The sequence below is a fragment of the Microcaecilia unicolor genome, chromosome 6 (genome assembly GCF_901765095.1).
Source record: "Microcaecilia unicolor chromosome 6, aMicUni1.1, whole genome shotgun sequence".
Lineage (NCBI taxonomy): Eukaryota > Metazoa > Chordata > Amphibia > Gymnophiona > Siphonopidae > Microcaecilia > Microcaecilia unicolor.
The window spans coordinates 134,117,780-134,145,603 of record NC_044036.1 but is presented as its reverse complement, the minus strand read 5'-3'; the positions used below and the strand labels follow the sequence as shown (position 1 = coordinate 134,145,603).

At 42.5% G+C, this 27,824-nt stretch overlaps 2 protein-coding genes across 2 annotated transcripts in view; both read right to left on the bottom strand.

The window, feature by feature from the left end:
* Nucleotides 1-232: 232 nt before the first annotated feature.
* The window catches only part of ZXDC (ZXD family zinc finger C), a 30,176-nt gene continuing 2,584 nt past the window's right edge, over nucleotides 233-27,824 (bottom strand). The window contains exons 3-11 of the mRNA XM_030207386.1: nucleotides 21,831-21,909; nucleotides 14,092-14,222; nucleotides 13,656-13,826; nucleotides 11,709-12,394; nucleotides 9,757-9,838; nucleotides 7,088-7,245; nucleotides 4,023-4,124; nucleotides 1,767-1,885; nucleotides 233-1,669 (exon numbers count right to left, since the gene is read on the bottom strand). Of these exons, the coding sequence (XP_030063246.1) occupies nucleotides 1,799-1,885; nucleotides 4,023-4,124; nucleotides 7,088-7,245; nucleotides 9,757-9,838; nucleotides 11,709-12,394; nucleotides 13,656-13,826; nucleotides 14,092-14,222; nucleotides 21,831-21,909 (1,496 nt within the window). The 3' untranslated portion in view covers nucleotides 233-1,669; nucleotides 1,767-1,798. The remainder of the gene's footprint in view (nucleotides 1,670-1,766; nucleotides 1,886-4,022; nucleotides 4,125-7,087; nucleotides 7,246-9,756; nucleotides 9,839-11,708; nucleotides 12,395-13,655; nucleotides 13,827-14,091; nucleotides 14,223-21,830; nucleotides 21,910-27,824) is intronic.
* The window catches only part of UROC1 (urocanate hydratase 1), a 57,154-nt gene continuing 53,816 nt past the window's right edge, over nucleotides 24,487-27,824 (bottom strand). Inside the window, exon 21 of the transcript XR_003942575.1 lies at nucleotides 24,487-24,497. The gene's annotated coding sequence lies outside the window, so the exon portion shown is untranslated. The remainder of the gene's footprint in view (nucleotides 24,498-27,824) is intronic.

Below are 27,824 nucleotides of genomic sequence, written 5' to 3'. Positions count from 1 at the left end.
TGGGTGCAAATGAGTCAGAGGTTCATTTGCATCTATAGATAAATTTAGCAAACCCCCCCCCCCCCAAAAAAAAAAAAAAAAAACAAACAAACAGGTACTAACGCACTAGCTGAGTTACAATGCAATGAAGTAAGAGGCAGAGCAGAAGCCAAAAGTGATTTGACACTGGTACAACAGAAGAGACCAGAAAGAATCCTTAAACATTGAGAACAAGAGAAGCCTTGAGAAAAGGAACATAAAAAATCTTTTTATTAGGGATTTGTATTTATTACAAAGCCAAAGTCCATTTATAGAAACCCATCCTAACCAAAACCACTCCTTTACCATTTCTCACTCACAGTTATCTTAACAATGGGATCAACAAAACAGTACAACAGAGAAAAAAGTAAACAATATACTTTCTTTCAAGTTAGAGACATTACACAAAAGACAGAGGTGTGGACCCCTCCATACATAAAAAAGGCACAAAAAAATATTTCTGAGTAACCCTGTACAACGTTCATACCCACAGAACTGTAAATATTAAATAAATATGTGCAAGATTTATAAAGAACACAAAATTGTTTTGCTTGGCATGTCACTCTATAAAAATAGACGCCGTTGCTTTAGAGTGCACCAAAATTAACAGTAAAAAAAAAAAAAAAAAAAAGCCAAAGGAAAAGAACCTAATGTCAAATACCTAGGCATGATTTTCTAGGCAGGCAAGTACACTATGACATTCTTTTAATTTCCAGAATGTATAATGTGGTTTTTTTTATCCTTCCCTTCCCCAAAAGGCAACACCACCACCACTCAAGCACATTCGCTACTGAAGCAGCATGAACAACTCCAGGGAGTGAAAAAGTAAAACTGTATCGAAGGCTGATTTTAGGAAATTGTTCTCTAATCTACTCACTTGGAATTACGTGTTTTAATCTGGATTTAGCATGTCATTAAGCAAAGACGGAGCTAAGTATTGAAACTCCTCAAAGGATTAAACAGGCCTGGTTTTCAGAATACCCGGAAGGAACATTCAACAGACATAGCCATTGAGAGCCAGTGCTGGTAAATGTAAGGGTCCCATGAATATGTAAAGCACCAACATGCTGTTACCACCCCAAAGAACTTACAACTATATTGCTGTAGTTTTAACTATCCAAGCTGCAGCTGGATAAGCTTAAGGCACAGGGAGGTAAAAGAACAGCAAAAAAAAAAAAAAAAAAGAAAATAGTCTGGCATACCTGCCAGGTGAACGAGTCATGATTTCAGGGTGCAGTCCTAGTTCCAAATCAGATGAAGGGAAAAGCAACAAGCTCAGCCTTATTTAAAACAAGCCACTGCTCTAATGATCACACAATGATATGTGCAACAAACATTATAATCCAGTGCATTTTAAAGAACAAAAAGGGCAGATCCCCTTTCCACTTTCTAACTTCTGGAAAAGGTAAGTACAACACAGCTGAGTAGCAACAGCATCTTCAGTGAGCGCGAGACGGTTCCTTGTATGCTGTACTAAGGCAATTGCTGGGTTGTCGCTGGAGAACTGGAAGAGGCAACTTTGGGCCGTAATTTCCTCAGGCACTTGCTTGTCATTGCAAAGCCAAGAAGAGAAATGTGTCCCAGGGAAAGGTTCCAAAGATGGTGTTGGGTGATTACTCTCATCCAAACCACATGTAAAATTCTGTATAATCTTACAAAAAAAAAAAAAAAAAGCTGTTATGTCTTACAATTCTTTGGGAAATAAAGAATTGTCTGGCAACTTTTACATTGTGATGATCTGATCCCACCTTTAAAATGTTCAGTTATAGACAAAGCTGTCTTATTCCAAGTCTTGTAGATTTATGGTGCTTCCAGTAAACTGTGAGTTATCAGAACCAGCATCATCCTCCGCTGGAGTATGAGCATCCTATATACAAGTAAAACAATTGTTCCATGATGTTATTGCAAAATAGTGGTAACAGTTTTCAAATATTAGATTCATAATAATTTTGCCTTTGAGGCAGCTCCTGATAAGTTCCCCCACCCGTACATCAGTATTTTAATTAATTCTAGCAATGTTCAGCAAAGTGTTGGCTGCTAAAAAAAATACATTGCAAGTAAATTCTGGGAATGCAAGTTAGCACCATACCCCCACCCAATGAGCCAGTTCATGCATCTACTTCCTGTTAGGCTCTTCGTCATCAGACCTCAGAAACATACATGCAGACTGTGCCTCCTGCAAAACAAGGAACCTGAAGACCCAAGAGGACTATGGTTTACAAGTCCTATAGACAAAAAAGAGAGAGTCCAGAAACTGTTGACCAATTCTCTCGGATAACATCTCAATGAATTCTGCAGAATATTTACTGAGTGCTTGATATACTGCCTAATCCATACCAGCAGGTCAAGGCAGTTAACATAAAAGTTGATAAAATCAGAAAGGAACTCCAGTTGAAGTAGGATAAATACAAACTAGAGTAAGACAAGCATACCAGTAAATATATAAGTATCAAGTAAATTGTTAAATTTGCAACGAGCCACACAAATCATTCGAAGGCCAAACCACTGTGAGAAGAAACAAGTTTTAAGTTCTGTTTTACATTTTTTTTGAATGCCAATACTCCATGAATGTGACGGGAGAGGTTATGAATTGGGGGCGAGGAAATAAAAAACAGTGTGTGTCTAGTAGACCCCAGACGAGCCTGTTTCGTAGCTGGAAGAATGAGCCAATGAAAATCTAATGATCTAAGAGATGAAGTGGGAGAGTTGGGGATAGACACATCTATTCAACAAGGCCTACAAAGAGAACCCATAGCCTTACAGAACTACCTCACCAACTCACACAATTACTACAGTCCACCTTATATCCTGCCTAAACATCTTCCTTCTCTCTTCCCTCACCTAATCTTTGTACATTACTAACTGGATCTGATATCATAGAATGATTATGTCATAACCAAACTCTGTAAGCCACATTGAGCCTGCAAATAGGTGGGAAAATGTGGGATACAAATGCAATAAATAGTCAGGGAGGCTAGAAATAATGGAAAGCCGGAAGGATCAGCTCTGTGAGCAAGGCAGAGGATCTTAAATGCAATAAGGGAAAGGAAGCCACTGAAGGTGAATGAATAATGGGGTGATAGGATCAAATCATTTCATGTGGCAGAGAAAGTGTGCTGCAACATTCTGTAATATCTGGAGTCTTTTGATTTGAGAACCAGTGGCACTAGTGTAAATTGAATTTCATTAGTCCAACCTAGAAATCATAAAGACATCGGAAGGATAGCCGAGTCAATGATGATTACTAAATAGAGGATGGAAGTCAGCAGTACAATGGATAAACCAAACGGGAGAAGAAAACCAGTAACCCAGCAGGCTTTTCAGGATTAAGGGCTAATCTGTGGACAGTCGGTCAGAATACTATCAAGGCATTTCTAGAGTGGACCAAGGTCAATTTACAAGGGTGATTTGGAAATATCAATACAATATCGGTCGCATAAAGTAAAAGCTGATTTTGAAATTTGAATAAAAGTGACCAAAGGACTGAGAAAGACATTAAAAAGAAGCAGGGATAAAATAGAGCCTTGAGGGACCCCCCCAAGGGAGTGAGAAGAGGAAACAGCAGAGGCTGACAGGACCAAGAAAATGCGACCGTGAAGGAAAGAGGAGAAACATTCTAATGCTAATCTCTGAATGATATAAGATTGAAGGATTAGACATCTAAGAATACAACCTATGTACAATCAAAGCTGTTAGGGACAGAGCATGCTTAAGTAAGAAGCATTCTGATGTGACCATAGATACTGATCAGGACCAAGACCATGTAAAATTATATGGCGTAATACAATAACCTATTACAATGAAATCTTCCTTCCCACTGAGGAAACCTCAAGAGTAATCTCAGTATATCATCAGTGTCATTCTCTCCTTTGATCCTGTACCTGTTTTCCCGTTTTAGAGCCCCATTACTGTTATAGAAAAAGCCCTATAAGAGACTCTATCCCCAATCATGCATAGTTTATACTTGAGTGCTGAAACCAGGGTTATCTTGTGCAAAGTTATACCTGAAGAATATGGACTGGCAAGTCCACTGTCAGCTGCGAATGCGATGTGGACACCTGAGTCCCGAGATGAAATGGTAAATCTCCTTCTCCAGGAGGATCATCCTAAAGAAAGGGACAAAACCAGTGAGACAACTCCTCCTAACATAAAGCATTAGAAAGCAACACTGAAACCCCACTCCACAGCAGCCCATTAACCCTGTTTCAGAACACACCAGACACTGATCAGCGAAGGCGTGTATGACTTTTCACGTCTGACCTCCTCTTTTCATTTACATATTTAATGGAAAATCAGGTGGCTACACACTGGTGTAGCAGAAACAAGGGTCAAAAGGAACTGCATATACAGTGGGGGAAATAAGTATTTGATCCCTTGCTGATTTTGTAAGTGTGCCCACTGACAAAGACATGAGCAGCCCATAATTGAAGGGTAGGTTATTGGTAACAGTGAGAGATAGCACATCACAAATTAAATCCGGAAAATCACATTGTGGAAAGTATATGAATTTATTTGCATTCTGCAGAGGGAAATAAGTATTTGATCCCCCACCAACCAGTAAGAGATCTGGCCCCTACAGACCAGGTAGATGCTCCAAATCAACTCGTTACCTGCATGACAGACAGCTGTCGGCAATGGTCACCTGTATGAAAGACACCTGTCCACAGACTCAGTGAATCAGTCAGACTCTAACCTCTACAAAATGGCCAAGAGCAAGGAGCTGTCTAAGGATGTCAGGGACAAGATCATACACCTGCACAAGGCTGGAATGGGCTACAAAACCATCAGTAAGACGCTGGGCGAGAAGGAGACAACTGTTGGTGCCATAGTAAGAAAATGGAAGAAGTACAAAATGACTGTCAATCGACAAAGATCTGGGGCTCCACGCAAAATCTCACCTCGTGGGGTATCCTTGATCATGAGGAAGGTTAGAAATCAGCCTACAACTACAAGGGGGGAACTTGTCAATGATCTCAAGGCAGCTGGGACCACTGTCACCACGAAAACCATTGGTAACACATTACGACATAACGGATTGCAATCCTGCAGTGCCCGCAAGGTCCCCCTGCTCCGGAAGGCACATGTGACGGCCCGTCTGAAGTTTGCCAGTGAACACCTGGATGATGCCGAGAGTGATTGGGAGAAGGTGCTGTGGTCAGATGAGACAAAAATTGAGCTCTTTGGCATGAACTCAACTCGCCGTGTTTGGAGGAAGAGAAATGCTGCCTATGACCCAAAGAACACCGTCCCCACTGTCAAGCATGGAGGTGGAAATGTTATGTTTTGGGGGTGTTTCTCTGCTAAGGGCACAGGACTACTTCACCGCATCAATGGGAGAATGGATGGGGCCATGTACCGTACAATTCTGAGTGACAACCTCCTTCCCTCCGCCAGGGCCTTAAAAATGGGTCGTGGCTGGGTCTTCCAGCACGACAATGACCCAAAACATACAGCCAAGGCAACAAAGGAGTGGCTCAGGAAGAAGCACATTAGGGTCATGGAGTGGCCTAGCCAGTCACCAGACCTTAATCCCATTGAAAACTTATGGAGGGAGCTGAAGCTGCGAGTTGCCAAGCGACAGCCCAGAACTCTTAATGATTTAGAGATGATCTGCAAAGAGGAGTGGACCAAAATTCCTCCTGACATGTGTGCAAACCTCATCATCAACTACAGAAGACGTCTGACCGCTGTGCTTGCCAACAAGGGTTTTGCCACCAAGTATTAGGTCTTGTTTGCCAGAGGGATCAAATACTTATTTCCCTCTGCAGAATGCAAATAAATTCATATACTTTCCACAATGTGATTTTCCGGATTTAATTTGTGATGTGCTATCTCTCACTGTTACCAATAACCTACCCTTCAATTATGGGCTGCTCATGTCTTTGTCAGTGGGCACACTTACAAAATCAGCAAGGGATCAAATACTTATTTCCCCCACTGTATGAGACTGTTTTTACTGGAGACTCTCCATCCTCACAGGAGCTAAGCTTGTTCTTTTATTATACATGAAGGGAGTTAGAGCACTTTTAGGGGATGTCCCCGGGCTTGTGCCTTCTGAGGAAAGCATGCAACTCCTGATTCATTAAGGGCACTTATGTGGACATACACAAACCTAGATCTCAAAGGTTTGGTGTTTACATTCAGTTCATCTGATCAGTTCCTAATAGGCAGGAGTCAATACTGAGAAAGTACATTTTCATAGTTGTGCCCAGAGCCTAAGACTGTAACCTCCTTAAATACAAATTATTTTTACTTCAGAAAGGCATAGGCAAGGGGACACATGTATTTGGGAGTTTTCACATTTTCTCACATCCTAATTGTGTACATCTGTCTGCGAACCTCCACTGTTGCAATATTCTGATACCAGATAAATTCGGATGATGTACCAATAAAAACAGCAAAGGTAAAGGGGAGGCTCTGAGTAGTTGATTGATACAGCCATGCATAAATTTATTAGGATTTATTTACCATCTTTTTGAAGGAATTGATTCAAGGCGGTGTACAGTAAATAAAATGGCAACATGGCAGAGAAAGTCAGTTCTGGCAACCAGCTGTTGTCAGCACACATTTAATGGCCTGAACACAGCTTTGGGGGGGGGGGGGGGGGGGGGGAACCCATAAAAGCACAGGAGCTGAACAGCCTGGATTCTGTCAAGAAGAGGTAGCCAACCCAGAAGCAGCAGTTGCACTGCACAGCCTATAGTGCAAGTGAGGACCTGGAAGAAGCCAAAAAGACAGCATGAAGGCTAATGTGCGCTAGGAGTCAGCACACGGAGGGCACTGCCAAGCTTTTCAGCTACATGGCCCAAAACAAAGACCTCTACTATGCTTCTCCTTGGGAGGTGGTGGTTTATTAAACTTGTATTGGAATGCTGGACCACTTTCTTTCTTTGCCTGTCATGTGTGCCAGAGTCTCTAGCAGAACTCCCATCGAAGTACAGCCGCAGCACAAGCAAAAGCGTGGTCCTGCATGGTACCAACTCCCCTCCCCTCCCACTAAACCACAGAAGCTATGAAATGCAGCTTCTGTTTAGTGAAGACCTTTCTTCCCTGTGTGCTTGATTCTTACCTGCAATAACTGGATTTGGACATACTGTGTTCCAGCGGTTGAATCCCTTATAGTTGAGCCTGTACTTGGCACTACTACAGTGCTACAGAAACCGCTGCTGGCACTTGCTGGACTGACTTTCTCACTTTTGCTTTTCCTCTGGGATAAGTATGATGAGCCTTAAAAGATACAAGTCAATCTGTTATTTCTTTCGGGGGTGAGGGAGTAAGAGAAGAGGAGAATTCAAACCAGGGGAACCATCTGCACCAGACCTGAATACATAAATCTCTCCAAACGCAAGCAGCTGGATAGATAGTATAGTTTACATTTTAAGGGTTACTTTTAAAAACAAAGACACAAACTATTTTTTTTTAATAGGCTTGCTTTCCTCAAGTATTCTCCACACTGTTTTAAATTCTTTAACATGTAAGTTTTCATTTTATATCTTTTCATTACTTTTTATTCTTTAATTTCGATTAAAATTTGTAATCGTGATTAATTGCACAATTAAAAGGTATGTTATTTATTTTTCCCCCCATTGCAAGTCCTTGTGACTCTGAGCAATTGCTTTTGCTGCTTACTTGCACCCAGGTACATTTGGGAAGTATCCAAAGCAACCTCTATAGTGTTGTGGGCCCCAAACTTTGGAATACCCTCCCATTACAAACCTCATTTGAAAATTTAAGCCTTCCTTATTTACAGAAGCTTTAACTATGGTTATTTGGGGACTGCTGGATTGAGCATCTACAATACAATTCCCTCCACCACCACCTTTTTTTTTCTAACACAGTACTCTATCTTCTGGTCCATTCCTCTGCTTCTTCTCTATCCTGTTTACATTGTAGTTACTTTTCTGTCCTATAACATTTTACTGTTGTGCACCACCCAGATTTACCGTTGCTGTGGTATCTGAAAATGTAAACTGTGCAAACGTGTCTACATATTCAGCCTAAGCATAGGAGACAACTATAAGGCCTGTTAGCAAGCATAAAATTAACCAGATAACTTTGGCTATCTAGCCAGAGCTCAGTCACCTGACCAAAGTGAAACTGCAGCCCATGCCGCCTTTTTTTGGCTAAATATATTTTGTCAACTGAGATGAGAAAGGTTCTGTATAATTCTGAGTACCTTTATGTACTAACCCATTCTTACAGAATAATGTCCTGTATCCTTTTCTCACCAGGATTCATGGAAATTAAAAACATACTTATTTCAGACAGAATAGAAGTTTCAGAAAGCTATTAAATGAGTGCTGCCCTATTCCAAACACTTAATTATTACAACGTTGCCATTACGTAGCTTCCTACTATTCCAGAACCTGTGGAATAATTGTGTCCATCAACCAGCAGGTGAAGATAAAGAACTGAAAACTGAGCTGAGTTTGAGGGCTGGTTTTCTGAGTGTGGATTTTCTCCCTTTCCTGCTCACATCATGCACATCCTCGAGTTTCTCTAGGACGGTCTTCATTGTACAGCTTTGGCCGTCAGGGGCCAACTGTATAAAGAGGTCTCTTGCAGCTCACCCAGATATCTTTCGATCCTTGTAGGGAGCGGGCCACTTGCAACCTCCTTTTTGTATACCGGTCCCAGAGTGGAACCTTAAATTTAGTCCTTTGAGGTCTTCAGAAGCCTCATTTTGAGCCACTCCAGGTGGTCTTCTTGAAAGTTCTTACACCAAAAACAGTGTTCTTGATGGCTGTTGCGTCAGCACGTAGGGTTTTGGTGTTTCAGGCTCTCTCTTGAGATCCCTTTCTTCACTTTTCAGAGGTGGGGGGGGGGGGGGGGGTCTCCCTGCACACGGTTCCTCTCTCTCTTCCAAGAGTGGTATCAGCATTTCATCTCAACCAATCTGTGGTGCATCCATCCTTACAGAGAACAAAGAGGCTCGGTATTCTTCCTTGAAGCTTCTCAATATGTGTAGAGACCTCATTAGATATCTGGAAGTCATGAAAGAGTTCCCCAAATCAGACTGTTTATATTTTAGAGGCTTGGTCTCATGGCTTCCAAGTCCAGAATTGCTAGATGGATGAAGGAGACTATTGCCTCAGCTTATTTGCTTGTAGGGAAGCAGGCTCCTCAGTCCTCGCAGGCTCATTCTACAAGGCGTACAGAGATATCTTGGGCAGAGACTACCTTACTATCAAATATTTCTGGTGAATATTTGCAAGGTTGCAACGTAGGTGGCGCTGCATACCTTTGCCAAGCACTACATTGTGGATGCTGCCAGTTTTAGGGCTTCAGTCCTCAGGGTGGCGGCGCCAATATCCCACCCACTCTAGGGCTTGTTTTTCAACATCCCACAGATTCTGAAATAGTGGGAAGCTATATCAAGCAAGCAGAAATTAGGTCTTGCCTGAATTTTCTTTCCATAAGTCCATCCCACTATTCCAGAGGACCACCCGAGGTTTCTGAGATATTTGACCCATTACTTCTCACCGACTAAACAATTGTCATGGTGCTTCCTGCATATCTCTTGTTCTGGACGATGCCAAGAGATACGTTTTCAGTTCTTATCTCAACCTGGCGATTTGATGAACACAACTATCCCACAGGTTCTGGAATAGGGAGAAGGACTAATAGTAAGACCTAATTTCTCCTCATTAGTTTGTACTGTAATTGATTTTATTAGGCTTTGTCTGGCTTTCAAAGAATATAGAGTTGTATTGGTCAATAGATGCATGTGATGCTCACCTGTGCTGCTATTCCCCATCTGCTTCTGAGTTTTAGCTAACTGAATGGCTCTGTAGTCTGTTCTTGCTGAACCACCACTTTCCTGAGATAGATGTAAAACAAATTTACTCATCAAAAGTAAATTGCAAACGTAAGTGTTATAGGCATACCAAACACAATAATTCAAGCTAATTATTCAACATCAACAAAAACAGCAGAACCTTTACCTTTCCAACAGACATGCCAGAATCCTGCAGCCATAAACTTGCAGCACGAAAACTGGACCTCTTACAGTCCCAAAGGTGGTAAAACCACCCACACTAGAAACCAGAAGAGCACTGCACAGACAAGTCATGCCCTGGACATTTTGAGATTTCCTAATATTGCTCTTAAAGCCCATCGCTGGTATGCCCCAATCTCTTATTGTAAAGTAACTCAATTATGAATCTTTCTGAAGGTAAAGTTGAAGTCTCAGTTGGAATGACTTCAACTTCCCTATCCCAATACAACATATCTTCCCTATCCCAATACAACATTTTGTGCCTATCCTGTACCGGATTTGGTGAATGCCTTCACGGTATTATGTAAGGCACATTGAGCCTGCAAATATGTGGGAAAATGTGGGATACAAATGTAACAAATCCTATATAATAATTCTCACCTCCAACAGGAAGTGCTTGGGACCGTGCCTGCCGGAAGTGGTCTGCTAGGCAGGCAGGCACTGACCTCAGTGACAGACAATTTGGCAAAGCAAAACAATCTGAGTGCTGGCCATTAGGACACAGGGTTGATAGGAGAGTTCTAAAAGACTGAAGGCACCGAAAGTGTTAAATGTGTGTGTGTATGTGTGTGTGTGTGGGGGGGGGGGTTCTGAACGACTGAAAGACATGAACATTTGGCAAAGGAAAACAATCTGAATGCTGGCCATTAGGACACAGGGTAGATAGGAGAGTTTTAAAAGACTAAAGGAAATGAAAGTGTTAAACTGGAGAAGGGGGGGGGGGGGAGTTGTGAATAAAGACATGCAAATTTGGGACAGGAAAACAATCTCAATGCTGGCCATTAGCACACAGGGTACATAGGAGAGTTTTAAAAGACTGAAGGAACCAAAAGTGTTCGGGGGGGGGGGGGGGGGGGGGGGGGGGGGCAAGTTCTGAATGAATGAAAGAAATGAAAATTTATGAGAGGAACACAATCTGAATGCCAGGCATTTGTACACAAGGTAGATAGGACACTTTAAAAAAAAAAATGAAGGACGTGAAAGTATTACATCTTGGGGGAGGGGTGAGGAGGAAAGTGGGGTATCCAGATACTGGGCGTTAGGGCCACGGGGATACATAGACTTTTGAAAGCCTTAAGGAACCCAAAGTGTGGGAAGGAGGAGGAAAAGGAGGGGAGGGAACGGGGTGAGGGGCATTAGGAACAGGGGAGGGGGCCCTGTCACACACTCTCATTCTCACACACACACTGTCACACAGACAGTCTCACTCTGTCACACACCCGCACATTCACTCTGGCTCTCTCTCTCAAACATACACACTCCCAGGAAAACCTTGCTAGCGCCCGTTTCATTCGTTCCAGAAACGGGCCTTTTTTTTACTAGTAATAATAATAATATATACATTTTTTAACAGCCTATTAGTTGTAAAAGCATACAAGCAAATGAAATTATGTAAATGTGTGCCCAATATTCTATCAGCACACCAAATTGATTTCCTCCCAACCTTTCCAGTATGCTACACCATAACCACTCTTGGAAAACATTAGGAGAACGTTTCACCATTTCAGAAGCACAAGCATCTGATTGGTACAAAGTGCTCTGCATTCTTCACGGGAAAAACACATACAATCAGGTATAGCAGTAAGAGAAGGGTCTGGAGACAAGCTATAGGAAGCACTGATGTTTCCTCCCAACTAAGTACAATGAAGATGCTTCAGTCATCTGCTGAGAATGGACTATGGTTACTGCATACCAAAATTGAGCTGCCAGTCAGCGTACTAAGATCCAGCTCCTGAGCACTATAGGTCCCTGCGGGGCTGGCAAAGACAAACTGTGTCAGCACTTTACTTCCTTCCTGAACACCTGCAACATCTGTGCTACAGCCAGGGTTCCTCTCAACTTTAACAGGCGTCTGTGCTTCCGGCATACTGCTGCTTCCACTCAGGCTACTGGAAGGTGTCAAGGTGGCTGTGTCTACTGTTAAATTAGTACTGGATGGCAAACCCTGGAGATCTTGTGTGGAACTACGCATTGATAACGACGCCAGAGATCCTAGAACTTGTGCATTTACAGTCTGCACATCGTCCAGATTTAAAGTGTTCTGTTGCAGTACAGTTGCAGCTGTTCCAAGTAAGAGAGAACTGTCCAGGCTGTGTGGAGCATCACTACTTGTGACCAGTACCAAAGGGTCAACAGTTTGCCCTAAAGAATGATTACTGATAGAGATGTTCCCTCCAAGAGTAGAGCCCACTGAGGAAACATCTATAGTAAGTACTTCAGAGTTAACTAGCGTCATGTCAGTTGCAATCCCAGAGTTATTCCCAGGCACACTGGAAAAGAGAGATGCAAGGTCTAAATTGCCAAGATCATTTTGCCCAGAGTTGGCGAGTTCGCTGCTTGGTGTCAGGGAACTTGTTGCTTCAAGCTGTGATAATAGATCTGAAATTAAAAACATTTGTGATTTGATTACATACGTGACAACAAGGGCACACTGAAAAATTAGCTTAACAAGAACAGACACAAATTGCAATTAATTGGTGGCTTGAATACAGGTCAACAGCACTTCCAACTGTGTAACTGTCAAAGGCAAAATACTAAAATTGAGCACACATTCTGGAAGGTTAATGTACTCTTTTGCAATGCTGCTTTCCTAAGCTTTTTTTAACCCCAAAATTGCTGGCCTGCTAGGAGGAGGTGCTGTCAATTTGATACTTGGAAGGCACAAAGTCTAATAATCAGCCTTGAGGCTTACTTTGTCTACTGTGAAGAGTAAGGGGCTGACCTGTCCAGGGTAGGCCACTAGAGGGCGCTGTTTCCGTAGAAATGGGGAAAAATGCCCAGGATGAGTCACTAGAGGGAGCCAGTAGGGGAATGTCCAGCTGGAGGTTGCTAGGACCAGGGAGAGTCCTGGGGTGGAAACAGGTGGAAGTTGTTATGGGCTAGGTCCTGCCTGGAATTAGGGGGAAGAGCCTAAAGGGGAGATAAGCTAATCAACCAAGATAGACCTACCTGAGTATTGGAAGGAGAGGGAAGCGCTGGGGAAGCTCTCTGCTGGAAAAGGTGATAGCTGCACTACCCTCTGAGAAGGAAGAGTAAATGCTTTTTGTTTGACTGTTTGAACTGTGAAAGTTTGAGGAACTGCTTTAAGTCTGAGAAGGGTTTAATTAGAAGCCTCTCAGTAAATACCTTTTGTGATGTTTGAGTTGAAGAAGAAATGTTTGAGTTAAAGAAGAAATGAACCTTGAAGATTATGTTTAATGGCAACTAATAAAACCTTTGGTTATAAGAAGTCCAGTGTTGGTGAACATTTGTGAAAGGCAGAGAACTCCCCTGTGGTTGAGGCAGAATCCAGGTGCATTACCAAGAAGTGCAGAGCCCAGCAGTGACTGTGTGTGAAGGAAGCTAAACAGGGTCAGCCCTGGCTGGGTCCTGGAAGGGTGACCAGCTCACACTACCTGCAAAGTTGCATTTGCTCTTTTGTAATTTGGATTTAAAAATGAAGCATGTCGCTATCACTTGGTTTAAATATTTTGCAGATTGACATTTGTATAGGACATGAGACATCTATATTAAAGGACGAAGACAAGCAGGTATGTGTGAAGCAGCTCTTCTTTCTAAACTATGTGAAAATGATCTGTTAGCACAACCCCCCCACCCCCTCTGTTAGCGTCTGGCACTGAATTCCCTCAGGACTGCTTACCAAAACTGAAGTTGTGCTGTTTGACCATGTGCTTCTTTATACTGTGCTTGGATGTGAACAGCTTATTACAACTAGAAATTGGACAGCGACTCTTCACTGCTTCCACATCCTGCAGATGCTTTTTGGAATGAATGTACAGGCTACTGCGTGCAGCGAATTTTGCACAACAACCTGAAGCAAAAGAATTAAATGGTGTCACTCTTATGGAATGTATGGGCTCCCCTTCCTGTGTCTTAATAAAAATTATTCATTTTTCAACCGGGCACATCTAGAAATTCTCTCTCTAGGAATACCATATTCACATATTTGATTTCTCACAATACTTGGCATGTTAAGACATTCATAATCACTTTTTATACAAAGCTGAGCGACTTCCATCTAACAAGTGAAAATTTCAAAACATTTCATTCTTTCACAAACATACAAAGAGAGTTACCTTCTATAGGACATTCAAATGGCTTTGTGCCAAGGTGAGTTATGCTGTGGCCTTTCAAGTGATCTGCCCTGGTGAAAGATTTCCCACAGCCTTCCACCGGACATGTAAATCTTCTGTCATCTTCATGTTTCCTAACCAAAAAAAAACAACCCACAAGTGTGTTATGATCACATTCTCATTTCAATACCCAGCCCTATAAATGCATCCCTTTGAGTAACAGGGATGAACAGATCCCTTATGGAAAAAAGCCTGGAGAAGAGAACAAAATACAATAAAAAACATATATTTATAAACTCATACTCCAGGTATAAATAAAAGTTTACTAAAGCATGAGTGGTACAGAACAAGTTAGCAGTTATTTACCCCTCCAAACACCAGAACTAGGGAGCAATAACTTCACATACACTGCAGTCCCTATTTAACATAGATTTTTGGGGTCCAAGATATTTGACTATATTATAAATAAAATTAGCATTATCAGGCCTACAGTGTATTATGAAAGGGGAAAAAAAAAAAAAAAAACAAGAGTCCAGCCATGATCCTGTGTTATAAGAAGCTGTATTATATGGAGTCTACAGTGTGATTTTAAAATTTCAGTCAACAGAGAGTCAACTAATTACTACCCAGGTAGACCTGGGAAATTTATTTTTAAATTTGTTTATTGAATTTTTCAAATATATTTCAACATATCATTTGAAAGTCGAAAAGATGATTTTAAGTCAAAAATAGATATATCAAAATAATAGTTAAACTTTGTTTTCTCTTAAGGAATGATCTACTACTCATCTTTAGTCCAACAATTGGAGGCATTTCACAATTCTCAGGAAATCAAATATTTAAGGTAGATTAACAACATCTATCACTTAAAGAAAAAAAAAGAAAAGACATCTGAGGAGAGTGACCGGATTTTACATACTATTGCGGAGTCGATGTTATTACCGTACTTGGCTGTGTCACTGGCAAAGCAGCCAGTTTAGCTTCCAGAAAAGAATTTAATTGGTTTGATTCATAGAAAACATATTTAACAGCATTAAGTTTTAACACACACTTGCAAGGAAAGTTCAACCAGAATAATGCACCCAGTTGAACTGCCTTCGGACGCAGTTTTAAGAACTCTTGTCTTTTCTTCCGAGTTGTTCTGGAGATATCTGGGTAAGCTCTTATTTTACAATCAAGGAAAAGTTGGTCTTTGTTAAGAAAATATTGTTTTAATACCCAGTCTCGATCCGGTTGTAAAATAAAAACAACTTTAAGAGTAGCAGTTGTCATTCCTATTTTGTCGTCTTGCAAAATTTGTGTTAAATTCAAATCTAAATTCACTGAATGTTAATCAGATCTTTCTCCATGTTCTTGTACTTATTTCTTAAGAAAAGGTTGAATATAATATATTTTTGAGATTGGAGGGTATGATCCTTCTGGAATTTTTAGTATCTCAGTAAGATACTTTCTAAAAGTTATTAATGGTGAGATTGACAATTGCTTTGGAAAATTTGTTAATCTGAGGGTATTAGACCTTTGAGTGTTTTCTAAGATTTCAATTTTATTATGTAGAAAAAGATTTTCTTTAATAAGCTCAGCTTGTATCTTTTGAGTGTTTTGTATCAATTGTGAGTTCTTTTCTACTTCTTTTCCCATTTTTATTAATGTGTTGTCCATCGTTTTTATTTTTTCTGATTCAGAATTATGTTGTTGATTGAGAAGTAAAAACTTCTGCGAGAAAGAAGCTTCGAGACCAACCAGAGCTTCCCATATGTTTTCTAAAGATATCACTGTAGGTTTTTTAGGTAAAAAGGACTTACTCAGTAGGCCCAAGTCTGTAATGGAAATCTCCCCTGGCTGCCTCTGATGTGATTCACGATTTTCCCCAAGACTGGGATATCCTCCCGCTACACCCGCGTTCTTCATTGCGGGGAAAGTCGGCGTTTCACTCGAGTCGGCGCCCGTGCCAAGAAGCCCCGTAGATTCCTCCTCTGGGGTTTCCTGGTCCGTCCTCGGGTTCCCTGCCAGCATAGGAGGTGGTGCTCTCTGCTCGGGGCTAAACGATGTCTCAAGCTCAAGTTGCAGAGCTGGCAACCCTCTCCCCAGACTCTGCAACAACGAGGCAGCTCCCGACACTCCACCCGGAATAAGGAATCGATCCATCGTTCCAGCAACAGGTAAGACTGGCGTTGTGGGGCTGGCGCGTTGTCTTCCTCTCCTTTTAGGCATTAGTGTTGAAGAAATATGTTTTAGACCTGGGAAATTTAAATTAAAAAAAAAAAGACATCTTCCACCTTTTCACTCCCGAAGTGTACAAGGTAGATTAGGAGAAATTAGGTCTTACCTGATTAGTCCTTCCCAATATTCCAGAACATGTGGGAGAGTTGCGGCGATAAAGAACTGAAAACTACGCTAAGACGTCTCTTGGCAGTCAGTCCAGCCCCTCAGTATTTACTTAGGCAAGCAGTAAGGAGAAACTCACAAACACAACAATCTTAAAGCAACTCACTAACCAAACGAGCAAATGTACGGACCGCGATCATCTACGGATATACAGGAAGCACCATCCAAGGTGACAGTCATTATTTGACCCTTTATTTCGTACAGACTAAACATCTCAGAAACCTCAGATGGACCTCCAGAATAGTGGGAAAGACTAGTGGAAAGAAAATAATTTCTCCTTCCACGACATAGCTTCCCACTATTACAGAATCTGTGGGATGATCAAAAGCAATCCCTAGAGTAGCTGGGAATTTGTTGCCCAACGTCCACCCTGTAGTGCTTGCCAAAGGTATGCCGCAATGACCACATCGCCACCTAGCAAATACCCACCAGAGTCTGTGCCCAGGATGTCACTTTACGCCTCGCAGAATGAGCCTGCAAGGCCTGAGGAGCCCGCTTTTCCACACGAGCAAATAAGCTGACACGATATTCTACTTCAGTCATCCAGCAACTGAAGCCATAAGGTCAATCCTCTGTTTATCAAAGTGCACAACAGTCTGTCCAATTTGCGAAACTCATTCGTGACGTTCAGATATCTAAAGAGGACTTTATGCACACGGAGAAGTTTCAAGTAATACTGAGCTTCTTTGTCCTCTCTGCAAAAGGATGGAAACTCTGCAGATTGGTTGAGATGAAATGCCAATACCAATTTTGGAAGAAAGGAAGGAACTGTGTGCACGGAGAACCCTGCCTCCGAAAAGCAAAGAAAGGGATCCTGAGAGCCTGAAGCTTTAGTGTTGATGTAACAGCCACCAAGAATGCCGTCTTTAGCATAAGATCTTTCAGGGAGGCCTTCTGGAGTGGCTCAAAAGAAACTTAAGACCTCGAAGAACAAAATTATGGTTCCACTCTGGACCTAGAAATGAAACGGAAGATGCAAGCCACCCTCTCCTCAAGAAATTGAATTATATCCGGGTGAGCCGCAAGGGATGTCTTCTGTAGTTGGCCCCTGAAACAAGGCAAAGCCGCAACCTGACCTTTCAGAGAACCAATGCCAATCCTTTCTGAAGGCTTGCCTGAAGAAATGCTAGTATGTGCATAATCTGAGCAGAGAAGGGAGGAATTCCGTGATCAGAAAACCAGCACTCGAACATCCTCCACGCTCTCACCATACGTCATGGATGTAGAGTGTTTCCAAGCCTGAAACAAGGTAGCAATGATCGAATCAGAATAATCTTTTCGTCTCAACTGAGCCCACCTGTAAGACCAAAAGGGACAGGGGATCTTCCACTAGTTCCAGACCTGGTCTTCTGCAGGTACATGGCCTAGTGAAGCAGAGAGAACCCCCATTGAGCAGTTGAATCAGGTCCATATACCACGGCCTCCGCAGCAATCAAGGGTTACAAGAATTATTTGACCCCGGTGCAATTAGTTACTTTTCAACACACGGTCTACCATGGGCCGAGGGATGCCATACAGTAGATGTCTCTCCAGCCAGGGCTGCAGTAGGGCATCGATCCCAATCAAACCCAGTTCTTTTCGACAACCAAAGAATTTGGGCACTTTAGCATTAATTTTTGTTACCGTCAAGTCCAGAAGCGAAAAACCCCATCGATCCACTATCAGCTGAAAAACCTGGCTGAATAATTCCCATTCTCCCGGGTCCAAGGAGTTCATGCTGAGAAAGGCCACCTCCACATTCAAGGACCCAGTGATGTGAGCTGACAAGCACAGAATATTTTCTCCGTCCTACTCACGACAGAGGCTGTCTCCACCACCTTTGGGACGGCTGCCAATCCCACCTTGCTTGTTTACATAAGCCACTGCCATTGCATTGTCAGAAAAATCACAGACCAGGGCCCCCGCCTGAAAGGGAGTGAAGTCATGAAAGGCATTCCACACTGCCCTGAGCTCCAAGTGATTTATCGACCACTGAGAATCCTGTTACATCCAGATGCCCTGTGCCAGATGTAATGAGCTCCCCAACCAAACCGGCTGGTTTCTGTGGTCACCACCGCCCATCAGAAAGGGAGCTTCGGCAGTCAAATTCCTGGGCAACAACCACCACTGCATACTCCATCTGGCAACCAGCGTCCAAGAAGATGAAGGTTGTATTTCTGTGACACCAGAGGACCAGCGGCTGAGAAGAGATTCCTGTAATGGCCGCATATGAGCCCTTGCCCATGGCATCACTTCCATTACTGCAGTCATTGACCCCAGAACTTGGACGTAGTCCCAGACCCAGGGCCTACCTTGACTGAGGGAAAGACAAATCTGTTGACCAGCTTTGCTCTCCTGTTCTCCATGAGGACGATCCTCTCCCATGCTGTGTCGATTAGAATGCCCAGATACTCCAGTGACTGCGATAGACTACTTAGTCTGCTCACGAAGGTATGGGTGAATGTTGATTCCCTGGTGTTGAAGGAAGGTTGCTGCCACTACCACCATAACCTAGATAAATGTTCTTGCAGCTGTGGTGAGACTAAACGGCAAAGTCCTTCACTGTTTTCTAAACCCAATTACATACTGTCCAACAAGTCAAACTGATCCAAATAATCGTGAAGATAGCGAGCAACGACGGTTTCAAAGATTTTCACAAGAAAAGGGATATTAACAAGTAGACGATAATTTGTGCATTGAGTAATGGGCTTAGATTTGACCTTAAGTATTTGTGAAAGGGATGGTGCAAATTGATATTCCATCTTGAGGATATTCTTAAAACCAATCTGGGTTGAGAAGTACTGAACTAGACTCTAAATGACAACCCACAGCAGATAATACATCTAACAGGATCAATTACGAATCCCAACCTTTCTGCCCACCTACAAATCTCAGTAAGGTTTTATTTCTGTGATTTGTATGAAATTCAGACTTATTTGGGCAAAAGTTTAAATTATTCAATCATACTTTTATGAACATCGTTTTAGATTTGTTCAGAGTCTTATTTTATCTCAATTGGATTATTGCAGTACAGTGGTTCCCAAACCAGGATATCCACAATGAATATTCATGAAAGATTTGCGTACAGTTCAGGCTTGGAATAATTTACCATTAGCTTAAAGAATCAAATCTTCCTGTGTGTCATTTTGGAGGGGTTTAAAAGCCTTTATATTTTAGAAAATTGTGAATTCAACAGCCTAAATTTTATGAACCTAACTACTACTACTATTTAACATTTCTATAACGCTACAAGGCATACACAGCGCTGTACATCATACACAAAAGGAGACAGTCCCTGCTTTACAATCTAGATAAGATGCCATGGTAATTTTAGCTTGTAAGCTGCTTTGGACCTTAATAAGGACTAAGCGGGTTAGAAATGTCAATTTAGATTAGATGAGGATTTGGCTTCCTAATCTAAACCAAACATCGAACCACTTGAACTGCTCCAGACAGGATGTTGGGCTCGATGTTTACTTTTAGAATATTTTTAAATATTGGTCCAGGTTATTAGTGATCCAAATATTTACAACAGGTAACAAATTTACAACAGGTAACAAATTTAGCTCATGCAGAGTATAGTGAACTACTAGAAACAGGTCTAAGCAACCTTGTGAAAATGTTTGCACTGTTGCTGTCTGAGAACAGCATCTCTCTATATAAAACGCACCTCCAACGTTCTAATGAAGCCTCTGTTAGCCAACATTCTAAAGTGAAGGGGGTGAGATCGCATTGTGTCTGCCCCGCCCACGCGTCAAACGTGATGACGTCGAGGGCGGAGCAATGACACTCAACCAATCGCAACGCTCGGCAGCGAAGCGTCAGGGAAGGAGGCGGCGCTCCCGACGTCTAGCCTTCCCTTCGCTGTGTTCCGCCTTCTTCTGACGTCAAGGATGACGTCAAAAGAAGGCGGAACACAGCGAAGGGAAACCTAGACGTCGGGAGCGCCGCCTCCTTCCCTGACGCTTCGCTGCCGGAACCGGCACGAAGGTAAATTTGAAAACAAGAAAAAAAAAAACAAAACAACCATGTTGGGGGGAGAGAAGAGGGTGGCCACTAAAGAACAACAATGGGAGCGGGAGGGCAGGGGAGAAACGACAGCATGGATGCGAAGGGGGGGGGGGTGGGGAAGAAGAGGGCGGCCCAGGCTGGGACATGGGAGAGAGAGGAGCATGGATGCAAGGGAGGGTCATGAAAGGGAGACAGGGGACTTGCTGCAAAAGGATGAATGGAGGCGGCAGGGGACAGAGGAGCATGGATGGGCATGGATTGGGATGGTAGGGCTCAGGAAGAGAGGGCAATTGCTGGAAAGGGATGAATGGAGGGGGCAGGGGACAGAGGAGCATGGATGGGCATGGATTGGGAGGGCAGGACTCAGGGAGAGAGGGAAATTGCTGGATAGGGATGAATAGAGGGGACAGATGGGCATGGATGGAAATGGATTGCAGGGCAGGCCTCAGGGAGAGAGGGCAATTGCTGGATAGGGAAAAATGGAGGGGCCAGGTGACAGATGAGCATGGATGGGCATGGATTGGAAGGGCAGGACTCAGGGAGAAGGGAATTGCTGGATAGGGATGAATAGAGGGGACAGATGGGCATGGATGGATATGGATTGCAGAGCAGGCCTCAGGCAGAGAGGGGAAATGCTGGATAGGGAAAAATGGAGGGGCCAGGTGACAGAGGAGCATGGATGGGCATGGATTGGAAGGGCAGGACTCAGGGAGAGGGGAATTGCTGGATAGGGATGAATGGAGGGGACAGATGGGCATGGATGGATATGGATTGCAGAGCAGGCCTCAGGCAGAGAGGGGAAATGCTGGATAGGGAAAAATGGAGGGGCCAGGTGACAGATGAGCATGGATGGGCATGGATTGGAAGGGCAGGACTCAGGGAGAGGGGAATTGCTGGATAGGGATGAATGGAGGGGACAGATGGGCATGGATGGATATGGATTGCAGGGCAGGCCTCAGGCAGAGAGGGAAAATGCTGGATAGGGATGAATGGAGGGGGCAGGGGACAGAGGAGCATGGATGGGCACACACACACACACTCTCTATCACACTGTGTCTCACATACACACTTGCACACACTCTCATTCTCACACACACACTCTCTCTCACACACTCACACTTTCACTCTGACTCTCACAGTCACTCTCCCAAACATACACACTCCGAGGAAAACCTTGCTAGCGCCCGTTTCATTTGTGTCAGAAACGGGCCTTTTTTACTAGTGTACATATATTCTTTCATTTATGGGTCTGTTTACTAAGCCGTGGCATTGCCGACACAGTCCAGATAAAGTGAACGGGCTGTGTCAGCACTAGTGCACAACCGGCTTAGTAAACCCCCGAGTTAAAGTGTTAAGAAAAGTGTTACCTTTTGTGCCTCAACAGCTTGGACATACTAGTAAAGGACCAGCCACAACCACTGAAGTCACATACAAACGGTCTTTCACCTGAAAAAGAAAAAATTAGAGCTGCAGCGATCAGCAGATAAAAGGAACATACCAGCCACTGATCCTACTTGCTCTCATTTCCCCACCCTACTACTAAGGGCTCTGTGTCTGTCCCACGCATGCTTAAACTCCGCCACCCTTCTGGTTCCTACTACTTCTGCATAAAAGCACAGTCCACATTTTCACTACACTTACTGGGAAAAGTATTCTCTCGCATCCTGAGACACCTCCACTCCAGATTCACAGGATGAATATTTTTTTGTACTCCTTTCTTGAATTTTAGACAAGGTGGATTAAAAAATATACACATGCAAATGCCATCTGGCTCCTCCAGTCTGACCAGTTATTCTTTCCACACTGTACAGGATACTTCCCAACTGCCAGTCACAGACTGACTTCCCTGTTACATTTCTCCCTATCCAGCACAAACAGCCATCACCACCAGGTGGCTTTACCCTGAATATCCATCTTTTTACGTCTCCTATATAACCCGCCAGACCCAACTAGAAATTTTTAGGCATTACAGACCTTTGCCATACATTCTGCCAACCCCAACACCGAATATTATTGGCCCAAATGCATGCCATTAGGGTCATTCTTTACCCTAGCCTTATTTTGAGGTCTTATATTTTGAGTTACTCATTTTAAGAAAAAGCTTCCTCCAATATCTTGACAGAATCTATTCATTTTATATCTCCTTTTTCTTGTCTACAGTGTACACTTTAGCCCAAATCTCTGCACATAAGGCTTATTAAGTTCAGGCCATCATCAGTTTGGTGACCCTTTCCTGTACTGCCTCCATCTTCTCAATATCCTTTTATTTGGACAAACTGGATGGGCCACATGGTCTTTATCTACCTTAATTTTACATAGTAACTTAGAAGATTAAAGCAGATAAAGACCTGTATGCACCATCCAGTCTGCCCAACAAGGTAAACTCATAGTAAAAGGTATGTTAAGTATACTTGGTCTTGATTTGTCCTTGCTATTTTCAGGGCACAGACCATAGAAGTGTGCCCATCACTGGCCTTGTTCTCCAGCTATGGAAGCTGAGTCTGTTCAGCCATGATCAGGGCACAGACGCGTAAAAGTCTGCACAGCTGTGGCTTCGCTTCCCAATTTCTGGTGTTCCCATCTAATCACCACTAAGCTTGTTACGTTCCACTCCTTCTATACAAGATTCCTTTGCGTTTATCACACGCATTTTTAAATTCCGTTACCGTTTTCATCTCCACCACCTCCCGCAGGAAGGCATTCCACGTATCTACCACCCTCTCCCTGAAAAAGTACTTCCTGACATTATTCCTAAGTGGCCCCCCCCCCCCCCCCCCCCCCCCCCCGAAACCTCACTTCATTTCCTCTAGTTCCACCATCTTCCTGTCTCTGGACAAAGTTTGTTTGTAAATTAATACCTTTCAAATATTTGAACGTCTGTATCATATCACGCCATCTCTCCTTTCCTCTAGGGTATACATGTTCAGGTCATCAAAGTCTCTCCTTGTACATCTTTCTACACAAACCCCATACCATTTTCATCGCTTTTCTTTGAACCACTTCAAGTCTTTTTACGTCCTTAGCAAGGTAAGACCTCCAAAACTGAACACAATACTCCAAATGGGGCCTCACCAACGACATGTACAGGGGCATTTAACAGCTCCTTTCTTGTGCTGGTTATACCCCTCTCTATGCAGCCTAGCATCCTTCTGGCTGTGGCCACCACCTTGTTACACTGTTTCCTCATCTTGACATCCTCAGTCACTATCACCCCAAGGTCCCTCTCCTGAGTCAAGCTTACCAATCTCTCCCCTATCTGGTACATCTCTTTTGGATTTCTGCACCCCCCAAGTGCATCACTCTGCACTTGTTGGCATTATGAAAAATGGCCGCTGTCTAAGAGCACACGCTACAACAAGCTCCAATAACAGATAGCTGAAAAGTTAATTGAAAAGTTAGCTGAACAATCGGATGAAATTGGATGAAAAATTGGATGAAATACGTGATAACATGAAACTATATCAAGCGATATTAATCCTGTTTATCTAATCTTCTAACCATCCTTAAACTAGAGAACAGAAGTGAATTACTAACCGGCCAATACACGGATTAACTTCACGTGCTTGAGTCGCTGTACGTAACCAACTGCAGATCGTGGCCGACCTGATTAAATTAAAACAAATAGAAAATATGGAACTTTGGAAGGCTAAGTGCTTTGAAAATGAGCCCCCTAGATTCACTGTGACCAGTTTTAGCCAATATGAGCGATAATTTCACAAAAAAAAGCGAAAGTGTAGAAGGCAGATGGAAAGGTCACAGAGCTACTGCTACTCCGGTGATTGACGATCAGTTACCGGAGACCCCGATCGGAACTCGGTCGTGCTGGAGCAGTGCACATGGACAGCGCTGACATCGGATACTCTGGGGACATCCCACGGACTCCTGTATGGTCACTTCGACATCGTGGCACTGCTCCCGACTGCCTCGTGGTAACGGTGCTGTCCGCCAACTAGACTTCCACTGCCCTCGAGTAACAGGATAATCTGTCAGCCGTAGACAGGAGGCCGTGGACATCCTCCGGACAGCGGGCTCAACTGCGAGACAGAAGGCCGTGGACTTCCTTTGACGACTCTCTCAAAACAGGTGAACATCTGTGACGACTTCCATCTGGCCCTCAGCCACAGCCGGCTCCAGAGTCAGCGCCTCTTCCAGACTGGTATCAGAGGTGGGAGCACCAATATCGTCTGTCAACTGATGCTCTTTTGAGGGTCACTCTTACATTGTTCATGGGAAGCTTTGGTCCTCTGCAGCTCTGATCAAAGATCTTTCTTTTAGCCTGCAATCATTTGCCACAGGCTCCATGGACATCTCTGAGCTGTAGAATCTAATAGGCAATACCCTGTTGGATAAATACCTACTGCATTTATTAAGATCTTGAGAGTGGAACTGACTCTGCCCACGTTGCTCAGCAAAGACTCAAATGAGCCCACCTGATACAGAAAGCCATTAGTGTCTTCTTCGTGTCTCTTCTCCTTTCAACCAGTTCACTTTTAACTTGCCTAGATTTATCACCAGAGTCCTATTAATAGCTTTAACTGCAGCAATTCTTTTGCTAAGGTAAAAGAAAAGATGAACTGAACATTGAACAGTGCTGGTTATCTGCTGGGACCTTAACATAGTCTACTGCAACAACACAGACCACTGCAATAACTCTAACGAATAGTGAACAACTGATCTCTGTAGCAACGACCGAGTATAGATGGTGTCAGATGACCTGTATTTGAAATCAAAAGACCTAAGATCAGGATATGACTATTGTCTGGATCTGTATATTGATTAGTCAAATCAAGCAAGCTTTGATTATTGTTTACTCAAATTCATATGACTTACGATCTGGATCATATTACTGTCTGGTTTTGCATATTGCTTAGTCATGCTCATATAGAGACATTATATTGAACTGTATTAATGACTTATTTTTGCTGACTTCTAACCTTCTATTGATACCTCCACATCACATTGCCTTCTACCGAATTACATTACTAACCGTAATATCAATAATACCTTGGCTTGGATCATGCAACCTACTGGATTCTAGAAATGTAACTCTTTTCCTTCAGCAGCGACTCCATTATTTTTCTTACCACTGACAATGCCATTATTTTTGCTAACACCAACGTAAGGCTTACCGGCCTGCAATGTCCCATTTCTTCCCTGTCCCCACTTTTGTGAAGAGGGACCACATCCGTTCATCGCCAATCCTGCGGAACCTTGCCCGTCTATATAGATCTATTAAATAAATCCTTAAGAAGTCCCGCCAAGATTTCTCCGAGTTCCCTAGGTATCCTGGGATGTATCCCATCTAGCTCCATAGCTTTGTCCACTTTCAGATTTTCTGGTTGTCAGAAGGACAGAAACATAGTAACTCATAGAAACCAGTAGATCTCCAAGTCAGAGAAAAGGAAGTTTCGGGTTTTTTTTTTTAAACAGGATAGAGAGTAAAGTCAGCAGATTACAAGAAATCTATTAAGATGGCCATACAAGGAAAAGAACAGTTTAGAAATTAAACAATCCAAAACTCCGAATCTGAAAATATATAAATTCAAAATATCTTAGCATCAGGCTTCCATTGCTTTTCAGGATTTCCACTGGTTTCATTTTTCTATTTGAAGGGCACAAATACATACAGTGGATTTTTAAGTTTGATGCTACACTCAAATGCACCTTATTTACTGATTCATCCTCGTACATGTGGTCCAGCATAGGGCACAGTATTCAAGGTGCCATCTTCTCTTCCAAGATTGTCTACAATGCTGCCTCCTTTCCCATGCATTTCAATTACTTTGATATTCTCGATAAGTGCCGCTGCTACTCCAGGGATATTAATTTTGCATTTATATTCCATTTAAAGTGAGCTGGATTAAAAAAATTTGGAATACAATAAAGCGCATAATACAAAATATATAACTATAAAATCACCAATGTCAAACTAAAAATTCAGCATTTATCAATGTGCCAAGAACAAATTGAAAACACACTTCAGTTACTATTTCTTCACCTGTGAAACACAGATAAGAAACAACCACAAAGGAAGAACAAACCTCACGAAAGAAAACTGAGGTGGATCCAAGGAGGATAAAGAAATCTTTATTGGGAATGCTTAAAATACGACCCGGCATCACTTACATTAGCCGGCAACACAGCTATTGTTTTTCAGTGTACTTGCATGATAGAGGATAACCAAAGGATTTTACAGCCAGGTCCTTGCTTTAGACTTTCCTGTTGTTAAGTACTAAGCTATAACATCAGAGGTTCAGCAAGACCCCTGAGGCAGGCCTTCGGGCCGAAACATGGCCATGTCGGGTCGTATTTTAGGCATTTCCAATAAAGACTTCTTTGTTAACCTCCTTGGATCCACCTCACTGTTTTCTTTCTACTAAACACAAATAAGAATCATACAAGGTGATCCCACATACATCAATGTTGCTTTTAAAAAAAAAAAACCCCAAAACACTCATTAAAAGCACCACATTTTTTAGTTTCTTATAGTAAATAATTAAACTCATCTTAAAACAGGCAGAAGCCAATTTCAATATAAGGGGGCAGTACCCTAGAAGAATCTAATTGAGTTACCATCAACATACAAAACATCAGAATAAATTAGATGGAATGGATGGGCAGACTGGATAGGCCATAGGGTCCTTTACATTTTTCTATGTAATTTGGAAATGACTGGCCCAGACACACACCTGGGGTATCACAGAGAGTGGCACAAGCTTTCTCACTGCTAGGTACTTGAACCTTAAGTTAATAAAAGATTTATATTAATACTGCATAACACCTAAAAAAGCAGTTCATTAACATCCACATTAAGGACATCAATGCCCTGAATGGAGATACATGTTCACCAACTTTCAAAAGAAGGATTGGGCCAAGTGATGATGAAAGCCAAAGAGCACTAGTTATGCTGTCTTTCAAGCAGATCTTAGCTGGCCAAGTGCTGTATTCTATAGCAACTTCCTTAAGATAACGAGAAATAATGGTTTTTTTATTTAATGTAACTGACGTGATTTGTAAGTGACACTGTACTGGAAAATGCTTTGGATAATGTGAGATATAAGTCTGAATACATGTAATTGAGTGTTATAAACATTTTACTGATATTAGGGATGTATTATGAAAATGATAGCATCCCCAGCTCAGAAGGGAATATCAAGAGTTAAGCATTAAAAATATGAAACAATTTTAAGACAAGAGCAGGCCAGATGCATTTAACCTAGTTAAAGATTGCCGACACTTGCTGAATTAACAGTTTAAAAAAGCTTAAGTAATGAATGTTTTGTTCAGATGCTGGCAAGTGTCACTAAGAACACACGTGTTTGAAAGGGAATAGGGAAGAGAGAAATATGCAGATGTCTGAG